Raw genomic sequence first — 22,509 nt, forward strand, 5'->3', positions numbered from 1 at the left:
TTACCCCATGCTTCGAAACACAACCTGGAAAAATAGGGTCCACATCGTGGTAATGGTCAGACCACGGCGTGGTTCCTGCAAATCAACTTGCTCTTGTTCTTCGTTTGACCCCTCTGCTAGCAATCTCTTTAGTTCCTCCAAATATTTTTATGGATTGAATAGATCATCTAGTGCGTGCAACTCACGCTCAAGAATAGCATCAATAGTATCCATTTAAAAATAAAAATAAAACTAAACACTAAACTATAAACAAAATTTAACCAACAAATAAAAAATTTGAACTAAACGCAACCGTTCCACGGCAACGACGCCAAAAACTTTGATGTGTTTTATTTATACTAGTTTTTTTTATTTATAAAGTCTTATCTAATCTCAACTAGTTTTAAACACAAATAGTAGTGTACCTAGTCATAAAGTAATATAGTTGTGGTAAGAAAGAGTCTCAAATACATGAAACGTGATGGTTTAGATCAAATAATTCAAATGTTAATTAAATTAATAATAGTAAAGTAAAATGTGGTTTTGTGTAAACTAAATTAAACTAGTTTTAACACTTAATTAATCAACGAAACTAAATAACTAAATGGAAAAAAATAAATTAAAATTACTTCCACTAGAATACGAATCCCCCAAGTTTTTATGTTTGATTTATTACAAGTGCAATAGATTAATGAATTGATTACCGAATTGTAATAAAGGACTAGTTATGTTGATAGGATTTTGTGGTACTAATAATTAATGAACAATTAACACAATGATCATGCAATTAGTGAACACATAATTAATTAAATATATTCAAACTATGAACGATATGATCTAGTGATTTCTTGTCAATGATCATGACAATCAGTCTAAGCATATCATGTATATCTAATGCTCTATAACACAATCAAAGTCACCGATTAATATTATCTAACCCTAGGCTTATGGTCAAAGTAATAGTCATACAAACCTAATGATCATACATTCATATGATTCAAGTACAATAATATAGAATGATCATCTAATCCTAATAATACTCAGCAATAAACAATAAAAATATAACTTTAACATGAAAGGTAAAGCAACCAATCGAACACAAGTAAAAACCAAATTCAATTAATCTTACTAACAAAATCAAAGCATATCAACAACGGTTCATCAATATCTAGTGAAAGTAAAGGTTTTTGCACCATATTTATAACACTTGGTTCAGGTATTATTCAATTTTTCAGCATTTTAGGGTTTGGATTGGAATTCGACGAGTTGGGGAGCTCCAAATCGTCGTGTAGGAATCCATTTGGCCATTGAATATAAGGATCGAACTCGACGAGTTGGGAGCCCCAGCTTGACGAGTTAATGCTGGGAATGAAAACCCTATTTTTTTCGGGTGTTGCACCCTATTTAAAAAACTTAACTTCTAGGGTTGGCCTCCCTACCAGCCTCTTTGTCCAGAAGAAACCCTAGATCGTCTTTCCCCTTGTGCGTTGAGTTTTATAATGATTGTTGGAGATTTTGAAGGGAGTTTTGAAGAAAGAAGTATCAAGCTTGAAGGAGAGATCTTGGATCCAGAAACTCTACATCAAAGGTTGCATATTGGAGGTATAAAGTCATAACCTTAACATGTAGCTTATTAGATCTCATCTTTTATAGTTTTGGGCTTGGTTTTGGGACTTTGGCTTGGACGTCCAAAGAAAAGAGGTTTCCAGAGGTTGAGGGTGTAGATCTAGCCTCTATAAGACCTCTAGAAGATTAAAGTTGCAAACTTTAATAACCTCCATGTCCCATTCATGCAATATGTCCATTATAAAGCCAAAAATGAACCTTGGAGGGTGTTTCTAGTATGCATGGAAGTAAAGTTGGAAATTTTATGTGATTAAACCACTTTAGGACCTCAGATCTGTAATATGGAACGTTGAAGCAAGGGTTAGTGGCTTAATGGGTCAAGACCCTCCTCAAAGGAGTTAGGGTTTGGGTCTAAAGCTTATTCGATGATCTTTGGGGGTAAAGTTGGAAAATTTACCTTTCTAGACATCTCTATGAAGGGGGATCTGAAGTTTGGCACCTTTAGATTTGAGAAAAAGGTCTTAATGCATTAACTGAGTTGACATACTAAAGAAATCGACGAGTTCAAAAGGGAACTCGGCAAGTTGGATTGGAGTTACCTCGATTATGTTGGAAAACGGAGGAACTCGACGAGTTCGATCGCAACATCACGATTTTGGCTTTGGGATGGACTCGACGAGTTACTGGGATAACTCGACGAGTTAGGTCAACTCGAAGCGTTGACTTTGACCTTGACCTTGACCAGTATTGACTTTAAAGGGTTTGAAGGGTTGAGTTGGATCTAAGAAGTTGTTTATGATTAGGGAGGTGGAGGAGCTGATACTCGGAGTTTGGACCTACTCAGCTACAATTCGCATTTGAGGTGAGTCTTCTCACCATACTAATGAGTCGAAGGCACCAAGGTCGGACCGTGTTATTTAGTTGGGATGTTTATTGCATATGTTATATCAGTGTGTTAGGTATTATGTGAAGACCATGTGTGGGTTCCCATGACAGTGGTCTAATACCATGCGAGGGTTCCTATGGCATTCAGTGTAAGACCTTGGAGGGTTTCCACGACAACCTAGTATGTTTGCATGTATAGCTTGTATGATATTTCCTTGGTTAGCTAAGACCATGTCGGGTTCCCATGGAAATTAGTGAAGACCATGTGGGGGTTCCCATAACAGTTAGTGAAGACCATGTGAGGGTTCTCATGGCAGGTAGTTAAGACCATGTTGGGGTTCCCATGGTAGTGGGTTAAGACCACGTGGGGGTTCCAATGGAATCCAGTGTAAGACCTTGGAGGGTTTTCCTGGCATCCTTATATGTTTATATGCATGGCTTGTGTAGCTTATATGGCTGATATGGTTTATGTGATTATGTGGATTGTGTGGGGTATGTTATGGGGAACTCACTAAGCGTTAGCTTACAATTTGTTGGTTGTTTTGAGGTACTTCGAGATCTAAGGGCAAGAACCCGGCGTGATGGCACGACATGCACTCTATGAATAAATTATCTGATGTTATGGATTTTGAAAAAAAATGTGATTGGAATTTAATATTTTATGGAAATGATTTCGTGACTTAAATATTAAAAATTTTATTGGAAATTTGGGATGTTACAAGTTGGTATTAGAGCCTTGGTTTGAGGGACTCGGGTGTGTTAGAACTCAATGGTAACATTGTTTTCAAAAAATCAAATTGAAAAACTTCTTAAAACCGATTTCTTGTAAGAAAAAGAGAGAGTGCAATGTGCGTAATCAGCCGAGCTCAAGTGAGTGTTTTTCCCAAATATGTTAGCCATGTTATATTGATATTTGGAATATAATAATCGGATAGATCTTGCTATGTGTATGCTTTCAAAATTGTATACGGTTAGGATCTTATAGCCTTAGAATAATTGATTTGGCCTTATTTCCTGTTCCTTGTTTGGTTGTGGTCCTAGGGTAGAGTCTATTATTCGATGGTCTATCTGATCATGTTCTGTGTATAATTTGCATGCATAAGGCAACCTACTATGATTGATTTGAGTTCTGGTTTGATGGGAATGGCGCAAATCTTAGGATAGCCTAGAATTTGAGGTATGGGGTAGTTTGGGAGATATGTTTTGTTCTGTGACGAATTAGTGATTATCAGGTAGAGCCTCGGGGAAGGTACAGGTAGGTGTAGAAGTTAGTATTGGGCCCGTACTACTGAAAGCACAAGACATGTACCCGAACTAATGTTAGATCTGCAAGCTCTAAGGAGACCGGTGTGGAAGGATCCCCTTTTTAAATATCTTGAACATTCTGTTTTATGGTATTTCAGATCAGGATGGTGGTGACGCATCATGGAGCAGGGGGATTAGGATCCAGATCTAGATCGGGCTACGATACAGAGCCCATTGATGAGAGGTTGTGCAAGCTTATCACAATCGAGGTTACGAGGGGCATGCTTGACGCTACCCCAATAATTTTTGGGACCGTCAAGGATGAGATGATGGAGATCATGGAGGAACGACTCGGGTCTTTTCGAGCCAAGATTGTTGCGAGCCAGTTTGGGGCCCGAACTCCCTCGTTCTGGGAGTTCAAGGCGTGCAGGGCGCCTGAGTTCTTTGGAGTCAGGAACCCCATAGTTAGTCAATATTGGGTGGCAGACATGGAGAAACACCAGGTTTTGAAAGTGTTTCGTTGCTCGGGGTCTGGAACCCCATAGTTAGTCAATATTTGGGGTCAGGAACCCCATAGTTAGTCAATAGGGTTTAAAGCCTTAGGAAAAGAAGGATTTAGCCCAGTTCGGAGGTGGGAGTTATGGCATGAGTGATCCAACTATTTGTTTGTGTCTTCGGAAGTCAAGGGTATGATTGTAAACTGATATCTCGATCTTTTATGGATTTTGGGTTTAATCCGGGAGGGTTTAAGGATTATGAGAGTTATTAAGATTGTAGGTCTTCTCGCCTCCTTTTTTTGGATATAAGGTTCATTGGAAACGGACCTTGGATGAGAAGTTATGGCACTTTGAAGTTATTGACAAATTTGGTCCTTAATGGAGATAAGTGGCAAGGCAGTCCCATGTATGCAAGGAATGCATGTACGTGTTTGGCTGGGTACGCCCAACGTATAAGATCATCTGGTCGCGGATGGTTTGTGAGTATGTTGGGTGAACCAAAAGGTATGCTGGGCATACTCCCTTCAGAACAAAATCCTAATTTTAGAGATGAGCACTATATAAAGAACATTATGTCATTAAACATCAACCTCCCTCTCACCCTTAAGCTGCTCCGACGAAACCCTAATCCCTTATTTTTGTGTTTTTAGCTTAGAAGATCAAGGACTAGGGCCGATCCAAACGTATATGGGGTCTAGGGCGAAAAGAAAAAAAGGCCCCTCAAAGATAAATATAATAAGGATTCAAAAAAATATATCATTTATTCTTCACTATAGACCTGTTCAATTAGTAATAACAAACAAACCAAATTGTTTATCTTTTGAGCTAATTTGAGTTTGAATCAACTTTAATGCTTAAAAATCAATTTGGTAATAATTTTTTTTATATATATACACTAGATAGCCCAAAAAATTTGGGCCCCCCGGAGACGTGGGCCGTGGGTGGTCGCTTGGGTTGCCCACCGTCTGGACCGACCCTGTCAAGGACCTAAGAATTAACATGTGATGAGTTATTAGATTGAATAGTGTAAATACTTGAGAAGGTGGGATTTATCTTCCCATCCTTAATGTCCTATAATTATTTAGGGCAACTTCGTTTCTAGTGCCCTTTTTTTATGAAAATGGAAGCACTTTGATTCCTTTGGATTGGATGAGGGAGCAACAGAACCACCTTTGGACCCACTAGAAGAGGATCCGTCATGAGACTTTCCCTTGTGATTCTTTGAGGAAGCTTTCCTCTTCTTTCCCTTCCCTTTTCCAATTGCCAAGACTGGGGCAAAAATAAGAGTGGATACAATATACTTGCCTTTTAAACTACTTTCAGTAGTTCTTAGTAGGCCTTGAAGCTTGCTTAGAGTAACTTCCTCCTTGTTCATATGATAAGCCATTTTGAACTGATCATAACAAGGAGGTAAGGAGTGTAGGATAATGTCAATAGCCAACTTTTCGTCGAAATTGACATTTAACTTTAGCAAGCGGTCCACATATCTTTGCATCTTTTTGCAACTGGGCCGTGATGGAATCTCCATCCTATAATTTTGTTGTTATCATGGAGGCAATGATTTCATACCTTTCTCGTCAAGCACTCTGATGGTACCTTTCCATCAGGTCTTGGTGCATCTTTGTAACGCCCTGATTCTCAGGTATTGATTATATAAAAGGTTCTTTGGTTTTAAGTCATACTCGTCGAGTAGCACCAGTATGGGATCGCATGTTTAGTGACTTACTCGCCGAGTCCATAAAGGGACTCGACGAGTAGGAGCTGAGAGATGAAACCCTAAATCTTGGGGTTTTGCACCCTATTTAAAGGAGCCACAGCCTCCTATGGCCTCTTTACATTCTTTAAGAAGCTTAGTGAAACCCTAATTTGTGTGGTACTCTTCTTGGTGTGATTTAAGCCTTGTAAAGAAGGTTGGCTAGGAGGGAAAAGCTTGAAGAGAAAAGGAATTAAAGCAAGGGAGGTGTGGGAAGCAAAATTTACCTCAGCTAGCATCTTTTGGAGGTATCAAGTTGCAATCTTTACTTCCCTTTCCTTCTAGATCTCTTTTCTCTTGGTTGAGTTTTAGGGTTTTATGGACTTTGAGTTGATATCGGGAGCTATGGGCTAGATCTGAAGTTGTAACTTCAGATTTGGACACTTCCTAAGTCCTAGAATCATAAAGTTGTGAGTATGGGGGTGATTAAAACCCTCCTTGTGCATGAAATCCCATTAAGATCTTAGAATTGCCATTAAGAGCCTTTTTAGCCATGCATACACGTAAAGTTTTCAACTTTATGTGAAAAGCATGCTTTAGAAGCGTGGATCTATAATTTGGAGCCATTGCATGGCTTAAATGAGTCTATATGGCTTAAGGGCTGAAGGTACTCGGCGAGTCGCAAGGATGATTCGGCGAGTCGTATGAAGATGGCCATGAACTTGACGAGTTGGATGAACAACTCAGCGAGTCCGATGAAGATTGTCTTAGACTCGGCGAGTTGCATGAATAACTCGGCAAGTTGGATGAGTTTTCTCTAGGATATATATGCGTGTGTATCCGTCTAGTTGCAAGGAGGAAACTCGACGGGTGGCTTAGAAGTGTGATAAAAAATCGGAGGAACTCGACGAGTCACCTCGATGACTCAGCGAGTTGGATAGTGCTTCAAGGAACTCGGCGAGTAGCTGAGGGTGCTCGGCGAGTTAAGGTTAACATGGAGTCTTGACCTTGACTGAGGACATTGACTTTTACATGGGGTTGACTGGTTGGTTTATGGATTACTTGTGAGGTTGAGGATTTATGAGTATGCTCGTACTATGGTAATTGGTGGAGGAGTCTTTGGCGAGTGATCCGAGAGTTGGGATTTATCTACTGAGTCGACATCTGCAAGGTGAGTTATCCTCACTATATCAAAAGGGTCTAAGGCACCAAGGCCGACCCTTTAGTTGTTATCGTTATGATATATATGTAAGGTTATGATTTGATAGATTGGAATCAGGATAGATAGTATGTTATGCTTCTGTGATACTTAGGGATCGAAATGTTAGTGGCCTACTAGGTCTGTATTTTGGTCATGAGAGATTTCTAGGATTGCTGATCAGTGAGTTAGTTATGTTTGATGCTTATATATGCCAGTATATGTTAGTTTTGCACACATGGTTATTTGCTCGTTGCATGGGTTAAGGTGGTCCTACTTTGTGTTGAAGGCTAACACACCCTAGGAGCGGTCCGGGAAGACTGTAGGACCACATGGCGGTCCAGTCATGCCGAAGGCTCGATGTAGATCCAGTTGGACTGTAGGGCCGGTAGGGCGGTCCAGTCAGGCCGATGGCCCAATACGCATGTTGATTAATTGGTTATTACATATATGGTATTATCAGTGTGGTATTGGTGTTTTGGGGGTAATTCACTAAGCCCTTGAGCTTATAGTTTGCAGTTTATTGTTTCAGGTACTTCAGGAGGAGATCATGGCAAGGCAAAGGCGTGACTGTACCGCTCCTCATCCTTATGATCTTGTTTTGGGACACTATGATGGATATTGATAGAATTTTTTTGTAAACTGTTACTATTTGATTTTATTTGGCGTAAAAAAATTATGGATGTTACAATCTCGAAAGTCCAGAAGTCCTCGTAGGACTTCTGAAGTTCGGAAGTCATAGTGGCTAGCATGATACATGACACCTTTGCCGCATTCTTCTCATGAGCCCTATACTCAGCTAGTTGCTCATGAGTAGCCGTTTCTTCATCAATCTCCTTTAGCTCTTTGTCAAGGACATATTCCTTTTCCTCATAGAGAATGGCCATGCAAAATTTTAGAATCCAGTCATTGAAATTTGACCCATCGAAAATGACCCTCCTGATGAGTTTTATACAAACAATCCTATGTGTACATGCAACCCTAGAGTTGGATCTATGTTTTCACTATTAGTTATACAACTTTATGAACACAAAAGAAACCTGGCATGCTACTATTATTTTCGAAATTCATATATAAGAATAGAATACATACCTTTTGTTGTTATATAGCAATAACAACTAGTTCCTTGAATTCCTTAGCTCTTGAAAGCAAGTACCACAAGGGTAGTACCTCTAATGGCTCACAAACACACTTTGGGTGAAAGGATGAATATGAGAGAGAGAGAGGAAGGGAGGCAAGAGGCTATAAAATTCGACCCTAGTAAGGTTTCTCCAAGGAGTGGCCGAATTTAGTGTCTTAGGGTGCTATTTATACTTAAGGCTAACTAGGGTTTCAAGGTGTAAACCCTAATCCCTTAGCTTAGGGCCTAAGCAAGTTCATGGACTCCTTTCCTTAAGCCCTTGGACGAAAACTCCTAGATCCTTCTAGGATTTTTGTTCAAGCCTTAATAAAGGAACTGACTGAAAGTGCAGGGGCTATTTTGAAAGTGCAGGGGCTATTTAGATTAAGGGATTCTGACTGGGTGTTATTTTGGTACTAATAGCTCGAGAGTTGTCAAAGCAACCTCTAGAGACTTATTAGAGTGAGATTCAACATCGAGGTGAGTTTCCTCCTGTTTGAACAGGTCGAAGGCACCGATGCCAGCCTACATTTATGATTATATGCTTTCCGAACTATGGTTTGATGCCAGGGGGTGCCCGATGAATGTTTGTATGCTTTCAGGATTACGGTCCGATGTCGGGCGGGGCCCGGGGAATGCTTATATGTATGTTTTCATACTACGGTTCAATGTCGGGCGGTGCCTGAGGAATGCTTATATGTATGTTTTCGGACTACGATTTGATGTTGGGTGGTACCCGATGAATGTATGCATACGTTCTATCAGTGTGTTAGGGATTATGTGAAGACCATGTGGGGGTTCCTATGGCCCTGTTTCTAAGACCATGTAGGGGTTCCCATGGCATTCGGTGTAAGACCTTGGAGGGTTTCCATGGCAACCTAGTATGTTTGCATGTTTAGCTTGTATGATATTTCCTAGAGGTTCCCATGGCAGTTAGTGAAGACCATGTGGGGGTTCCCATGGCAGGTAGTTAAGACCATGTGGGGGTTCCAGTGGCTCCCGGTGTAAGACCTTGGAGGGTTTCCATGGCATCTGTATATGTTTATATGCATGGCTTGTGTAGCTTATATGACTGATATGGTTTATGTGATTATGTGGATTGTGTAGGTTATGTTATAGGGAACTCACTAAGTGTTAGCTTATAGTTTGTTGGTTGTTTAAGGTACTTAGAGATCTAAGGGCAAGAGCCTGACGTGATGGCGCGACATGCACTCTCTGGCGTTTTATTGGGGACACTCTAATATTATGAATAAATTGTCTGATGTTATGGATTTTGAAAACAAATATAATTGAAATTTTATATTTTATGGAAATTATTTCGTTACTTAAAAATGAAATTTTTTATTGGAAATTTGGGATTTTACAATATTCAGTAAACTAAAATAGAAAAACATCACCAAACGATTACGAGACACGATCATCAAGAAAACCCAAAGTGAAATCTCGATACAATAGCGCTTGATTCTTCAAATCCTTGATCTAATTAACTCTCTAGATTCGAATCCGACCCCAAAGGGTTATTGGAAGGGTTTTTCTTTATCAATAATCGTAGTCATAAGGCCTCTACCTTCTAGAATCGACCTAATGTCCGGAATATATATATAATTGCCAAATTCTGGCCACCATGTCGTGGTCCTTGTGTTTATCATGTATTCTCCAAGTTAGCATAAAAAATCGCGAAGATTCCATTCACCACGTCGTGGTGGTAATCACCATGTTGTAGTCTTTAGGAGTTTACATTTTCTTAAAACACGAAAGTCGTCTGAAATTTTGTCTAGTTTTCAGATCATTGTGAATATCGTCAATCGGAGTTACGAGTCATATGGCCAAAACATTGACGAGGGGTCAAGCTTCCAAAAACATCCTTTTTGTGTCCTTTTTAACTATGTTCTCATCCTTTTGCATTCCAACTCCCATTTTAACTGTAATTGAACATTTTCATGCATATTAAGTATCATATATCTAATAATATAACATTTCAATAAAATATATTAAGATAATGACCTAAAATATATAGTTAAATATGGTCATATCAATGGTATAAAAGAATGATCGAAATTAATGACATGGCTGAAAATGTTTGAGAAAGAAATAAGGATTTTAATAAACTGGATCTTTTATTATGTATTAAGATCCTAAGAAGTTAGATGGATTGGTAATATCAAGAGCCTAAATGGAGCATGATAGTGGTATTGAAATAAGACATATCGATGAAAATCAAGATGCATCTAGAGAATAAGTAAAGTGTATTGCCCCGAGGTGATACACCAAAATGTGTAACCCCTATCAAGAAGAAAAAATTAATATGAAATACCCTAACTTATTCCACAAGTATGGAAAGTGAAAAATAGTACAAATTATATATATATATATATATATATATATATATATGTTGGATTAAGTATCAAAGCCCATAACTATACTTGGTATGTACTCGATTTGATAGTATCATGGTCATTTTGGGTTACCTTCACCATAGCAACTTGACATGATGACTTTTGGAGGTTATTTAATGATTTGATAATATATTATAAGAATAATATATTAATTAGAAATCATATTATTTAATTAGTATTTAATCATAAATTAATTCGATATTAGTTTTAGGATTAAAGAAACTGATTAAAAGTGCGGGGATTGGTTATGCAAATCATTGATAGTTGCAAACTGGACTATTGGACTTCCTTGGAATGGGATGGATGATTTTCTACTATAGAGAGGCCTGTTGGATATAGTGTCTAAGTCCATAACTTTATTTGGTATGTACTTGATCTGACCCGACATGGTCCATTTGGGTTGCATGGCATTGCAATACTTGGATAGACTAAATGAGAGAATATGGCACTTATGATTATTAATATATTATAAGTTCTATAATATTAATAATAGTGTTATTTAATTAGTATTGATCAACTATTAATCTAGTATTAATTTGGTGATCAAAGTGAAACTAATTAAATAGATAGGGTTGATTATGATAATCATTAATTCTTTTATGGTGGATTAATGATCCATGGTTTATGGGTTATGGATGTAACCATTTGGAGCTCCATGGATAGTCCATGGGAGTTACAAACCCATGGGTCATGAGAAATGAAGAGTCATGATAATTATGGGTCTTTTTAATGAAACCCTAATTGTGACACCACTATAAAAGGAACCCTTTGGCTAGTAAAATCGGACCTAGGAGGGTTACTAGAGAGGGCATAACCGATTTTGAGTGCTAGAAGTATTCTCTCAAGTTATACCAAGTTTTGTGGTGTTGTGTGAAGCATTTGAGGCACAACATTTGGGGTGCTAGGCTCACAAAGTCTCAAAGGAATCCAAGCAACAACAAGCTATGTTTTTCTACTAGTCTTTATGTTTCATATATTCCCCATGCCATGCTAGTTAGGAAATAACCTTGAAAAGAAATTTGCATGTATATAGAGAAAACATAGATTCAAGGTTATTTGGGTTGCATGTACACTTAGGAAGTGTTAGAATGCTCAAAACCCATCAAGGCCCTATAGAAATTTTCCAATGCCTTCTACAGGGGATTGGACTTCTTTGGAATGGGATGGACGATTTTCTACTATAGAGAGGCCCTATAGAAATTTTCCAATGCCTTCTAGAGGGGATGTCTATGGGCTGCTTGGAGCCTAAGCAAGGATTAGGGTTTCCACCGGATAACCGTAACAGCCACAACTATATAAGGAGCTTTAGACCTCCTAAAATCGGCCACTACTTCCTAAGAAGAAACCTTGGCCGATTTTTACCCTCTCTTACTCATCCTTTGCTTTTTGTGTTTGTGACTCCATTAGAGGTGCAACACTTAGGGTACTAAAGTTTTCAAGAGTCAAGATCATCAGTGGAATCCTTGTTATTGCAAGGTAACATCCTAACCCTAGTTTCATATTAATTTCAAAAATTGTATGCTAGTATTAGGGTTATTGCTTTGGAATTTCTATTTGCATGTATAACTAGAGAAAAACTTAGATCCAAAGCAATTAGGGTTGCATGATCATAGAGGATGTTGTTATGCTCAAAACCTATATATATAATAAAGAATGATATGAGTTATCAATTGACAATTATAAATATATGAAAATACATTGTCCAAATGTACTAGATTGATAGTTCTAGTGTTTAAAAGGAAAAGTGACTTGTGCAAGCCCCTCTTACAAAATTGAAAAGTATCACACATATGGAAAACATATTATATCAAGTGAAATGACTATTAAATGAAAGAAAATTATCATTCAATGTGTGATTAGTAAATACTAAATAGCAAATGAGTTATGAATAAAAGAAAGGAGATTGGAGAATTTCATAAAGAAATAAAAGAAAAGTACTTTTGTTGTGTGAAAACATATAATGAATATAGATATTATATCAAGTCAAATGACTATTAAATGAAAGAAAATTATCATTTAATGTGTGATTAGTAAATAGCAAATGAGTTATGAATAAAATAAAGAAGATTGGAGAATTTCATAAAGAAATAAAAGAAAAATACTTTTGTTGTGTGAAAACATATAATGAATTGAGCCTTAGAAAAAAAAGTCCATGAGTTTCTTTTAAGGGGTAAATAAAATGGAATGATAAAACTTAATCATAATAAGTTAGATATATATATATATATATATATATATATATATATATATATATATATATATGTGTGTGTGTGTGTGTGTGTGTGTGTGTTTAGAAGTTGTTAGATAAATACGTGTGGAATACAAAGTAACCAAAAAAATACAAAATTGAATGAATTATTTAAAAGAAAGGGGCATTAAGGGATATGAAACATTGAATTGCAGTTCAAGAAAATGAATGTGCAAATGAAACACTGATTGGAATGTTTAAATGGAATAAGTTAGAGTAATCTCTCTCGTTGAGCAATGGTCAGAACCAAACGTAGGTTCAAAGAATGAACCTAAGGTAACCATGTAGTAGTGGAACCTTATATATGGCAAATAACAGAATAACATAGATAGTGAGTGAATAATAAATTTGTAAATTATGGAAAAATCAACATAAGAATATCCAATAGAAAAGATGTACAAGTAATGAAAACATCAAGAAAGCCTTAAAGGTTAATAGTGTGTAAATTTGATCAACAAAAAATAAAATGAGAACTTTCTGATATAGAATTATAACATTAATACTTGATGAAATAATTAGAAACTTGAAAAGCATTTGGATATAAATGTTTAAATATGATTGATCATCCTATGGAATGGTACAAGACCAAGTGAAGACATGGAGGATAGACGAAGTGTTGTCAAATGTAGACATTGATATTTGATGGTTAAAGAATGGTAAATGTATATAAGAACTCGAGGACCTAGAAGGATAATAATAATAATATTTATCAAGATCAAATGATCAAGAATTAAAAGACATGATAATTATAAATGGGAATTCAAATTAATTATTTAATCATACTAAATTTAATTCATAGAAACCTTCCAGAAAAAAGAAATCTAAAATGTGTACGAACAAAAAGAAATATGAAGTAATGAATCAATAATTTATTTGATCAAATGATAATCAACATATTGATTGATAAACAAGAAAAAGGATTGAAGTAAAGTGTTATTAAGATTTTAGTTTAAAATTTTGGTCAAACCAATGATGTGAGCATAACTTAATCTCATTCCATTTTAAGTGACTTCTAAGACTCAATCATTTTAAAGGGTAAATATTTGTAACACCCTTCAAATATGGATGTTTATAGAATAAAAAAGAAGTGGAAAATGACTTAGAAAAAACTTATAAAATATAAAAAGTTATGATCAACGTAAAATATAGTCATTTTACATGATCAACAAGGAAAATAAAGTTAAGTATGACCATTACAAAAAAAATATATATTTGGACTTATGTAATTATAGTATTATTAGATGAAACTCAAAGGACAAATATGAAAGAAATTGTGAAATTATAATTTTACACAAAATGATGAAAATAGTGATTTCAGATATTTAGTAGACTACAATAATGTTAAGGGGTCGTTTGGTTTATTGGAATTGGAAGGAATCAAAAGGAATTGAAATTTAATTCCATAACTTTCTTATGTTTTGTTCAAGTTTTGAGAATGAATTGGATTCCTAAATGTAATCAACTTTCCTTCCATTGAGGAAAAATAAATTCCATCTCAAAGATGAGGAAATTTAAATTCTTTCAAGTGAGAATGTTGAAGATTACCATATTATCATTTTCATTTTTAACATTAAATATGAAAAACCTTTGTCACTACTCGTGACCACCTCAACCACAACCTTTGCCACCACTACCCACCATCTCTACTACCACCCACCACCTCCACTACCACCCACCACCACCACCTCGGCCACCACCCACCACTACCACTACTAACCATCACCTCTGATGTCGTCGCCACTGCTACCTAGCACTACCACCACTTCCGTTACCCCTACCCCACCACCATCACCATCGCCGACACCATCACCATCGTCGACACCACTACCACCACCACCCATAACCTCCGTTATAACCTACGCCACCCTATAACTACCGTTGTTACTACTAACTCTATCATAACCACCACCACCTCTATTGCCACCACCATCACCACCACCGTCGCCGCCACCCGCACCCACCACCACCGCCACTAACACCCACGGCCACAACCACCACTAGTGATGCCACTACTACCTCCACCTCCACCTTCGTCACTACCACACACTGCCACCATTACCACAACCATCGCTTCTGCCACCATCGCCACCGCCACAACCACCGTTTACTATTTTTATAATTTATATATATTATATATTTACATATAATTATAAAGGGAAAAGTGAATATACCCTTAAGGGTATATAAGCTTAGGTACCCAAACTCATTATAATACGTCATTTTGTTTAATATATTCATTATAATGTTCTTAACTTCAACCATTGACTTAATTAACTTTCAAAATTTTCGAAATTTCATTATTATCTTCCTCTTACATCACATCCTTTTACTGAACACCTACTAAGTTATATATATTATAGTTGAAAATGAAAATTATGTAAGAGGAATATAAATGTGAAATTGATAAAAATCTTGGAAGTAAATCAAGTTATAAGTTGAATTATAAGAAGATTGAACAATTACAATGTATATATATGATATAAAACGATATAGTATAGTGACTTTGGGTACCTATATTCACTTTTCCCAATTATAAAACAAAGTAAAAGTATGCAAAAACCAAGAAGGATAGTTCTATCATTTTACATTATTCTAATTCCATTTTCCACCAACCAAACGAAATATAAAATTGGTTTCAAATTCTATTTACCGCTAATCAAACAGAATATTGAATTTGATTCCAATTCAAGACAGATTTCAATTCCTTACAAAACATTCTGTGAACCAAACACCGCCTAAATGTTAAGGAACATGAAATGTTGGAGAAGAAATAAGATATATAAAACTAAACAATGTTAAAATAATCTATCTTAATTAGGGAAGTGGTTAATTAGGGGAGCAGTGGAGACCACCAAACTTTACCATGTTCGATCTCAAACAATAAGGACAACATCGTATATGGGATCGTATATGGGATAGAAGCCTTTTGGTTTACTTTATATAAAAACAAATACTTCCTTACTTATTTAATTTATGGACATTTTTGGGAAAATGCAAACCTGCTGATTGACGACTGCAGGTTTGTAAAAAATAAAAGATAAACCGATGGATTGAAATGTGAGAAATGGAACTTGAGTGACCAAAACTGTTAGAAAGCAAAAACCAGACTGATCGATATGTCGATTTGCATGTGTATATATATAGTATATACGCGGATAAATCATTACTGCAGAATCAGATGGAAGTGGAACCCTACGATTAGAGTCGTAAACGAGTTTCCTCGTCGTTATCTCATTCGTCGAAGAAGACAGGCGCCAAATCACACACACACACACACACACACTTTAAGCTTTCAACAATGGACGCAATCGATCCAACTCGCGGATTTCTTAAAGATGTTAAGCGTATCGTTATCAAGGTGAATTGTTGATTACACTCAGTTTAATCGTATGGATTACTAGTTCCAGCTTTTTTTTGTTACTTTGATCCCCAAATTATCTAATTTCCGGTATTGCATGCGGCATTCCCGAATTTTGGATTTTTGTTTTATAACTTTTATTTGTTTGGTTGATTTTGTGCGTGTTTGATCATGCATAGTTTTGATTCTGTTGATTGGAAATTGAACGGCGTGTTCTTCGTTATTTTCTATTTTGTTTCTGCAAGGGTTTAATTCTATCACTGGTAGTAGGATTTTGTAGTGTTGGATAGTGAATTGAGACGGAAACTGTACTGGGATCAGTGGTAATCACGCAGTTAATTTTGCCATCTGAGCCCTGTTCATGTGTGTTCTAGATTTTTTTCTAATAGTATCTTTTGGATTTATTAGGTTGGGACAGCTGTTGTCACTCGAGATGATGGAAGACTTGCTCTGGGAAGATTAGGAGCACTTTGCGAGCAGGTCAATTATTATCACAAAACACAAAATCGCAAACAAAATTGACATGCCTTGAATCCTCATAATGATAGTTATCTCTTAATTACAGATCCAAGCACTAAATTCTCAAGGATTTGAGGTTATCTTGGTGTCATCTGGTGCTGTTGGAGCTGGTAGACAAAGGCTTAGATACAGGAAGCTAATCAACAGCAGGTAAACTGTAACAAACTCATAGTTTTTGTCAATTTAAATAGATTTTTGATGACTGATGATTTTTCTTATTTTGAAGCTTTGCGGATCTGCAGAAACCACAAGCTGAGCTTGATGGAAAGGCATGTGCAGCTGTTGGACAAAATGGTCTTATGGCACTTTATGATACACTGTTTAGCCAGCTGGATGTGACATCAGCTCAGCTTCTCGTGACTGATAATGACTTTAGGAGTTCAGAATTTAGGAAACAGCTTACTGAAACAGTGGATTCTTTGTTATCTTTAAAAGTTATTCCTGTATTCAATGAGAATGATTCCATTAGCACCCGCAGAGCTCCATATGAGGTAAATCTTGCTTGATTTATGTATCTGTATATACACAACACATTATACATGTGTATCTGTTGTTTATCACCTGTAAAATTTTACAGGATTCTTCTGGTATATTCTGGGATAATGACAGCCTGGCAGCTTTACTGGCTTTGGAGTTGAAAGCTGATCTTCTTGTGCTGTTAAGTGATGTAGATGGGCTTTATAGTGGGCCTCCTAGTGATCCACAATCAAAGCTGATTTATACATACATCAAGGAAAAACTGGAGAATACAATTACTTTTGGTGATAAGTCAAGGCTAGGAAGAGGTGGTATGACTGCTAAAGTAAAAGCTGCAGTTTATGCTTCACAAGCTGGCATCCCTGTTGTCATCACCAGGTATTCTCTCAGATTTGACATTGCTTTAAATTCTTTAACACCATAATTAAGTTAAGTTAACATATGATGTCTTTTATTAAACTTGAAGTGGCTTTGCTGGGGACAATATTGTAAAAGTTCTTAGAGGACAACGCATTGGTACACTATTCCACAGAGATGCTCATACATGGATCCCAAGTGGGGAGTTAAATGCACGTGAAATGGCAGTTGCTGCAAGAGAAAGTTCTAGACTCCTTCAGGTATGAATATGATTTGGATTTAGATTTTTCTAATTCCATGATTATAATAATTTGATCTACAAAATGTTACTCATTAGTAAAAAAATGTTAATGCAGGCTATGCCTGCAGAAGAGAGGTGTAAAATCTTACTAGCTATAGCTGATGCACTGGAAGCAAATGAGAAAATGATTTTACATGAAAATGAAGCTGATGTGGCATCTGCACAAGATGATGGATATGAATCATCATTAGTATCTCGGTTGGCTCTTAAACCTGGGAAGGCAAGTCCATATTTTTAATTATGTGGTCTTTATTGATTTAAATTTCTTTTTTATTCTTTGAATTTTGTTTTTGTGGTATATTGTTAATAGGTCTCTAGTCTTGCAAAAGCAATTCGTGTGATTGCAAAAATGGAAGAACCAATTGGTCAAGTATTAAAGAGAACAGAGGTATTTATTTTTTTATTAAATGTCATGGATTATTGTTTTCTTTAATGACAATTGTTACATCCAGCTGTCAGATGGATTCATCTTAGAGAAAATGTCATCTCCCTTGGGTGTCCTACTTGTTATCTTTGAGTCACGACCTGAGGCACTAGTTCAGGTATACACATTGGAAAAAAAATTTAGAGTATATTACATTTTTGGTCCCTCAGTATAGATGATTGTTGCAATTTTGGTCCTTATTTAAGGTTCTTGTAATGTTTTGGTTGCTAAATATAGTCATTTTACTTGGAACAAGGACCAAAAACATTACAAAAACCACAAATTAGGACCAAAATTGCTAGAGAAAAGTTTTTTGGGAGCAAAACTGCACAAAGCATCTATACTCAAGGACCAAAAAGTAATTTTATTTTATCATGTGCATCATAAATCTTCCCTTGATGTGAACAGATAGCATCATTAGCCATCAGAACTGGGAATGGGCTCTTGTTAAAAGGAGGAAAGGAAGCAAAACGGTCTAATGCAATCTTGCACAAGGTCAACTTTTTATAAAATATAATCGATTTATATGAATGCATTTCACATAGCTTTTCACTTTATTGATTTTATTTTTTATCCATTTTCCAAAAAATAGATTATTACTCAATGTATCCCAGACACAGTTGGTAAAGGGTTAATCGGTCTTGTGACTTCTAGAGAAGAAATTCCAGAATTACTCAAGGTTCTTTTTGTTTTGTTAATCTCAATGTTCAAAATTTTACTCTTTTATTTAAAAAAAAAAAAACAGTAAAATGAGAATTTAAAATTCTGATGCAGCTTGATGATGTCATCGATCTTGTGATTCCAAGAGGCAGCAATGAACTAGTTTCTCAGATAAAGTCTGCAACATTAATACCTGTTCTTGGTCATGCTGGTAACATTTATGCTCTCTGTAAATTAAAAAAATGTACGAGGACAATTCAGTAATTTTTCCTTTTGATACTTGCTAGATGGAATTTGTCATGTCTATGTTGACAAATCCGCTGACATGGAAAAGGCAAAAAACATAGTTTTGGATGCAAAAACAGATTACCCAGCAGCCTGTAACGCTATGGTATCTATCCATCTTTCTTAACATATATTATGTTGTTCAAAAAAAAAAAAAAAAACATATTTTTGTTTATTTATTTATTTAATATGTTTTTTTATTACCAGGAAACTCTTCTTGTTCATGAAGAGTTGCTGCAGAATGGTGGTGTTAACGAGCTTCTCATTGAACTTCAAACCAAAGGTGGCATGATTTATGGTCTTTTTAAGTTTTTACAAATCACAGCAATGGAAAGATTAAAAGGACATTGATGATGTATTTGGTTTTAGGTGTGAGTATAAATGGTGGTCCAAAGGCATGTTCTTTGCTTAATCTTCCACAAGCACCATCATTTCATCATGAGTACAGTTCAATGTCATGCACTATTGAAATTGTTGATGATGTGCATGCTGCCATTGATCATATACACAAACATGGAAGGTATGTATTCATTGTATTGTACATGAATCTGTGTATTTTATTTTATTACATAATTACATGTTTATTGAAAGTGTATCATTATACTTACTTGTTTGTATTATAGTGCGCATACTGATTGCATTGTAACAGAAGACATGGAAGCTGCAAACATATTCCTGCGTTTAGTTGACAGGTATTATATATTCTTATAATTAATATCTTGTTTCATTTTTTTATTAAAGATTTATTCTTCACATCATGCTAATCTTTATTTATTTATCTATTTTGCAGTGCTGCTGTGTTTCATAACGCAAGCACAAGATTTAGCGATGGATTTCGTTTTGGTCTTGGTGCAGAGGTATCATATTTATTTCATTTCTTATTTTTTTTTTCGCTGAAAATGATGAGGAGGGCATTTATATCTATCAGTGTTTTGTCTTTCGTTCTTTAGTCTGATATGATATGACATGACAGGTTGGTATAAGTACTAGCAGGATCCATGCTCGTGGGCCCGTAGGAGTTGAAGGATTGCTAACAACACGATGGTAAATAATTTATAATTTATTTTTTTTTAGAAATATATATAATAATTTGATTAATGGATTTATTTAGGATTGCGCGAGGAAGTGGACAAGTGGTGGACAATGATAAAGGGGTTGTGTATACGCACAAGGATCTTACCCAGCAAGCTTAACAGTTAGTGCTCCAGTCAAACCTGCCCTTCCTTGAATGGCGAGCAGCTACTACTTGTGGATGATGTTTGTTGCCTGAGCCACGTGTGTGTTAATTGTTATCTATATCATCTATCAAGTGTGAAACATATGAATGAAGGTAGCAACAAACATTAAAATGATGATGATGGTGATGATTGATGATGATGTTGATGTTGATGTTGATGTTGATGATGATGATGATGATGATGATATATTTGTCCTCAGAAAAAACAAAACTACTAAAATGTTGTACAATTACATTTGACAGCACTGGCTTTTTATGTGTTTGTGAGGTATGAGCGAACCAGGCTGGTGACGGTTGACTGAACTATTTTTATTTAATAAATTATTTTTTATTTGTTTTTGGGAAGTGGAGAGATTAGGAACAAGATTTGGGTGTCCATGTAATCAAATAATACTTTTGCTACGTTACATTATTTATTATTGTAGTTTCAGATTTATGGTTATTAGATCAAGCCTAGTGTTTTCCAGACACCACAAATTCGCATATACAACAATGTACTTTATCACTTCTTATGTTGCTGATGTCAGGCTTAACAAATACTATATTTATTCGATATGGTTCTTTTTTTCTTCTTAATCATTCAGTATAACATACATATCATTTTAGCATTTTATATAAGATTTAACCATCTAAAGTACAAAAGATATTTTTTTTATAAGGAAAAATGATTTAGAAGGGTAAAAAAAACTTTGCTCTTTGTACAAAAAATTACGATTAGATTTAATTTTTGCACGTATGACCATTAATTTAAAAATTATACAAAATATACTATTATTACCGGTAATAAGACTTTTGATGTTTTTTTATTTGTTGAGTTGGACATCGGGTTAGAAAGGGGAAATAATAAAAGAAGTTTTGCTCTTTGTATAAAAAATATCATTAAACTTAATTTTTGCACATATTACCATTAAGCTTAATAAATTGTACATAAAATAGGATTTTTTGAACATATTATCATTATTTTGTTGAGTTGAACATCTCTCTCACACAATATTCATAATTGACATTTATATTTTAATGTCTTTGGCTTAATTTCGTTACTAATGATAAAGTTTGCTATGTTGAAGATTCAATATATATATATATATATATATATATATATATATATATATATATATATATATATATATATATATATATATATATACTATCTTATAAAAGAAATCACACTATTTCTAAAAATAAATTGAATATAATAATAATATTTTTTAAGACGTTCAAGTATCTATGCTTAAAGTACAACTAATCAACAATAAAATAATATTAAATTTTATCCACGCTCTTTAATCTTTATAAATCCGATCTCTTTCCCTTAATTCCCGGTTCATTCAAAATTTGAAACGTTTTTGATATAAATACACACACCAAGTATTCTTAAATGTGGCATATATCGACCCTGGTATTCATCTTCACCCAATTAGCGAGTCAATCCGAGATTCAGTGGGAGACGCATTCAAATTGAAATTGGAAGAACTTACGATCTCTTTTTCGCCTCTCAGTTTGCCACATCACTTCCGTCCCCATTTTTCCGGTATCTCAAGCAATGAATCCCACTAAGAACCGGTAGTCTGGTACTTCCATCTCCTCTCTAACAAACCACCAATGCACCAACACCTCTTTTTTCTCTCTGTATCTCTATCTCTATCTCTCTCTCTCTCTCTCTCTCTCTCTTTTTATTACTCTATCAAAGAAACCCTAACTATGGAATTTCAGAGCAACCACCACCACCGTCTGCACTGCCACTGAACAACTACCACCACAACCACCGATTTTCTCTGTAAGAAAGGCCTTAATCAATTGCCATTTCATGGTACGATTTCAATAGTAATCAATATTTAACGCCTCTCACTCTCTCTCTCTCTCTCTATATATATATATATATATATATATATATATATATATATATATATATATATGTATGTATGTATGTATTCTTGAACGCATAGCTCTTTCTCTATTTCTATCTTCACGACCACAAAGGTCTTCATCTATCGCTTTATGACTTTGTGTGTATCTGTTTCTAAAGTATTAGACTGAAGGTTCTTGTAGCAAAAGTTGAAGGTG

General features: G+C 35.6%; 1 protein-coding gene across 1 annotated transcript; it reads left to right on the forward strand.

Moving 5' to 3' along the window:
• The first annotated feature begins 15,978 nt into the window (after positions 1 to 15,978).
• P5CS1 (delta1-pyrroline-5-carboxylate synthase 1) lies at positions 15,979 to 20,896 on the forward strand. Its single transcript, XM_078967421.1, has 19 exons — positions 15,979 to 16,185; positions 16,594 to 16,665; positions 16,751 to 16,854; positions 16,931 to 17,195; positions 17,282 to 17,559; positions 17,648 to 17,798; positions 17,895 to 18,059; positions 18,150 to 18,227; positions 18,292 to 18,381; positions 18,672 to 18,758; positions 18,856 to 18,942; positions 19,038 to 19,134; positions 19,211 to 19,314; positions 19,416 to 19,491; positions 19,578 to 19,728; positions 19,832 to 19,900; positions 19,999 to 20,065; positions 20,182 to 20,252; positions 20,320 to 20,896. The coding sequence occupies exons 1-19, from the start codon at positions 16,126 to 16,128 to the stop codon at positions 20,399 to 20,401; spliced, it is 2,154 nt and encodes a 717-aa protein (XP_078823547.1). The 5' UTR covers positions 15,979 to 16,125; the 3' UTR covers positions 20,402 to 20,896.
• Positions 20,897 to 22,509: the final 1,613 nt, after the last annotated feature.

This window comes from Lactuca saligna, chromosome 8 (assembly GCF_052625555.1).
Source record: "Lactuca saligna cultivar CGN05327 chromosome 8, ASM5262555v1, whole genome shotgun sequence".
Classification (NCBI taxonomy): Eukaryota; Viridiplantae; Streptophyta; class Magnoliopsida; order Asterales; family Asteraceae; genus Lactuca; species Lactuca saligna.

Excerpts from the sequence above, each read along its gene's own strand:
- P5CS1 (XM_078967421.1), top strand. The coding sequence starts at position 16,126 with ATGGACGCAATCGATCCAACTCGCGGATTTCTTAAAGATGTTAAGCGT. Across the intron at positions 16,855-16,930 it reads AGGAAGCTAATCAACAGCAG|CTTTGCGGATCTGCAGAAAC; the intron begins GTAAACTGTAAC and ends CTTATTTTGAAG. Across the intron at positions 18,382-18,671 it reads GACCTGAGGCACTAGTTCAG|ATAGCATCATTAGCCATCAG; the intron begins GTATACACATTG and ends TGATGTGAACAG.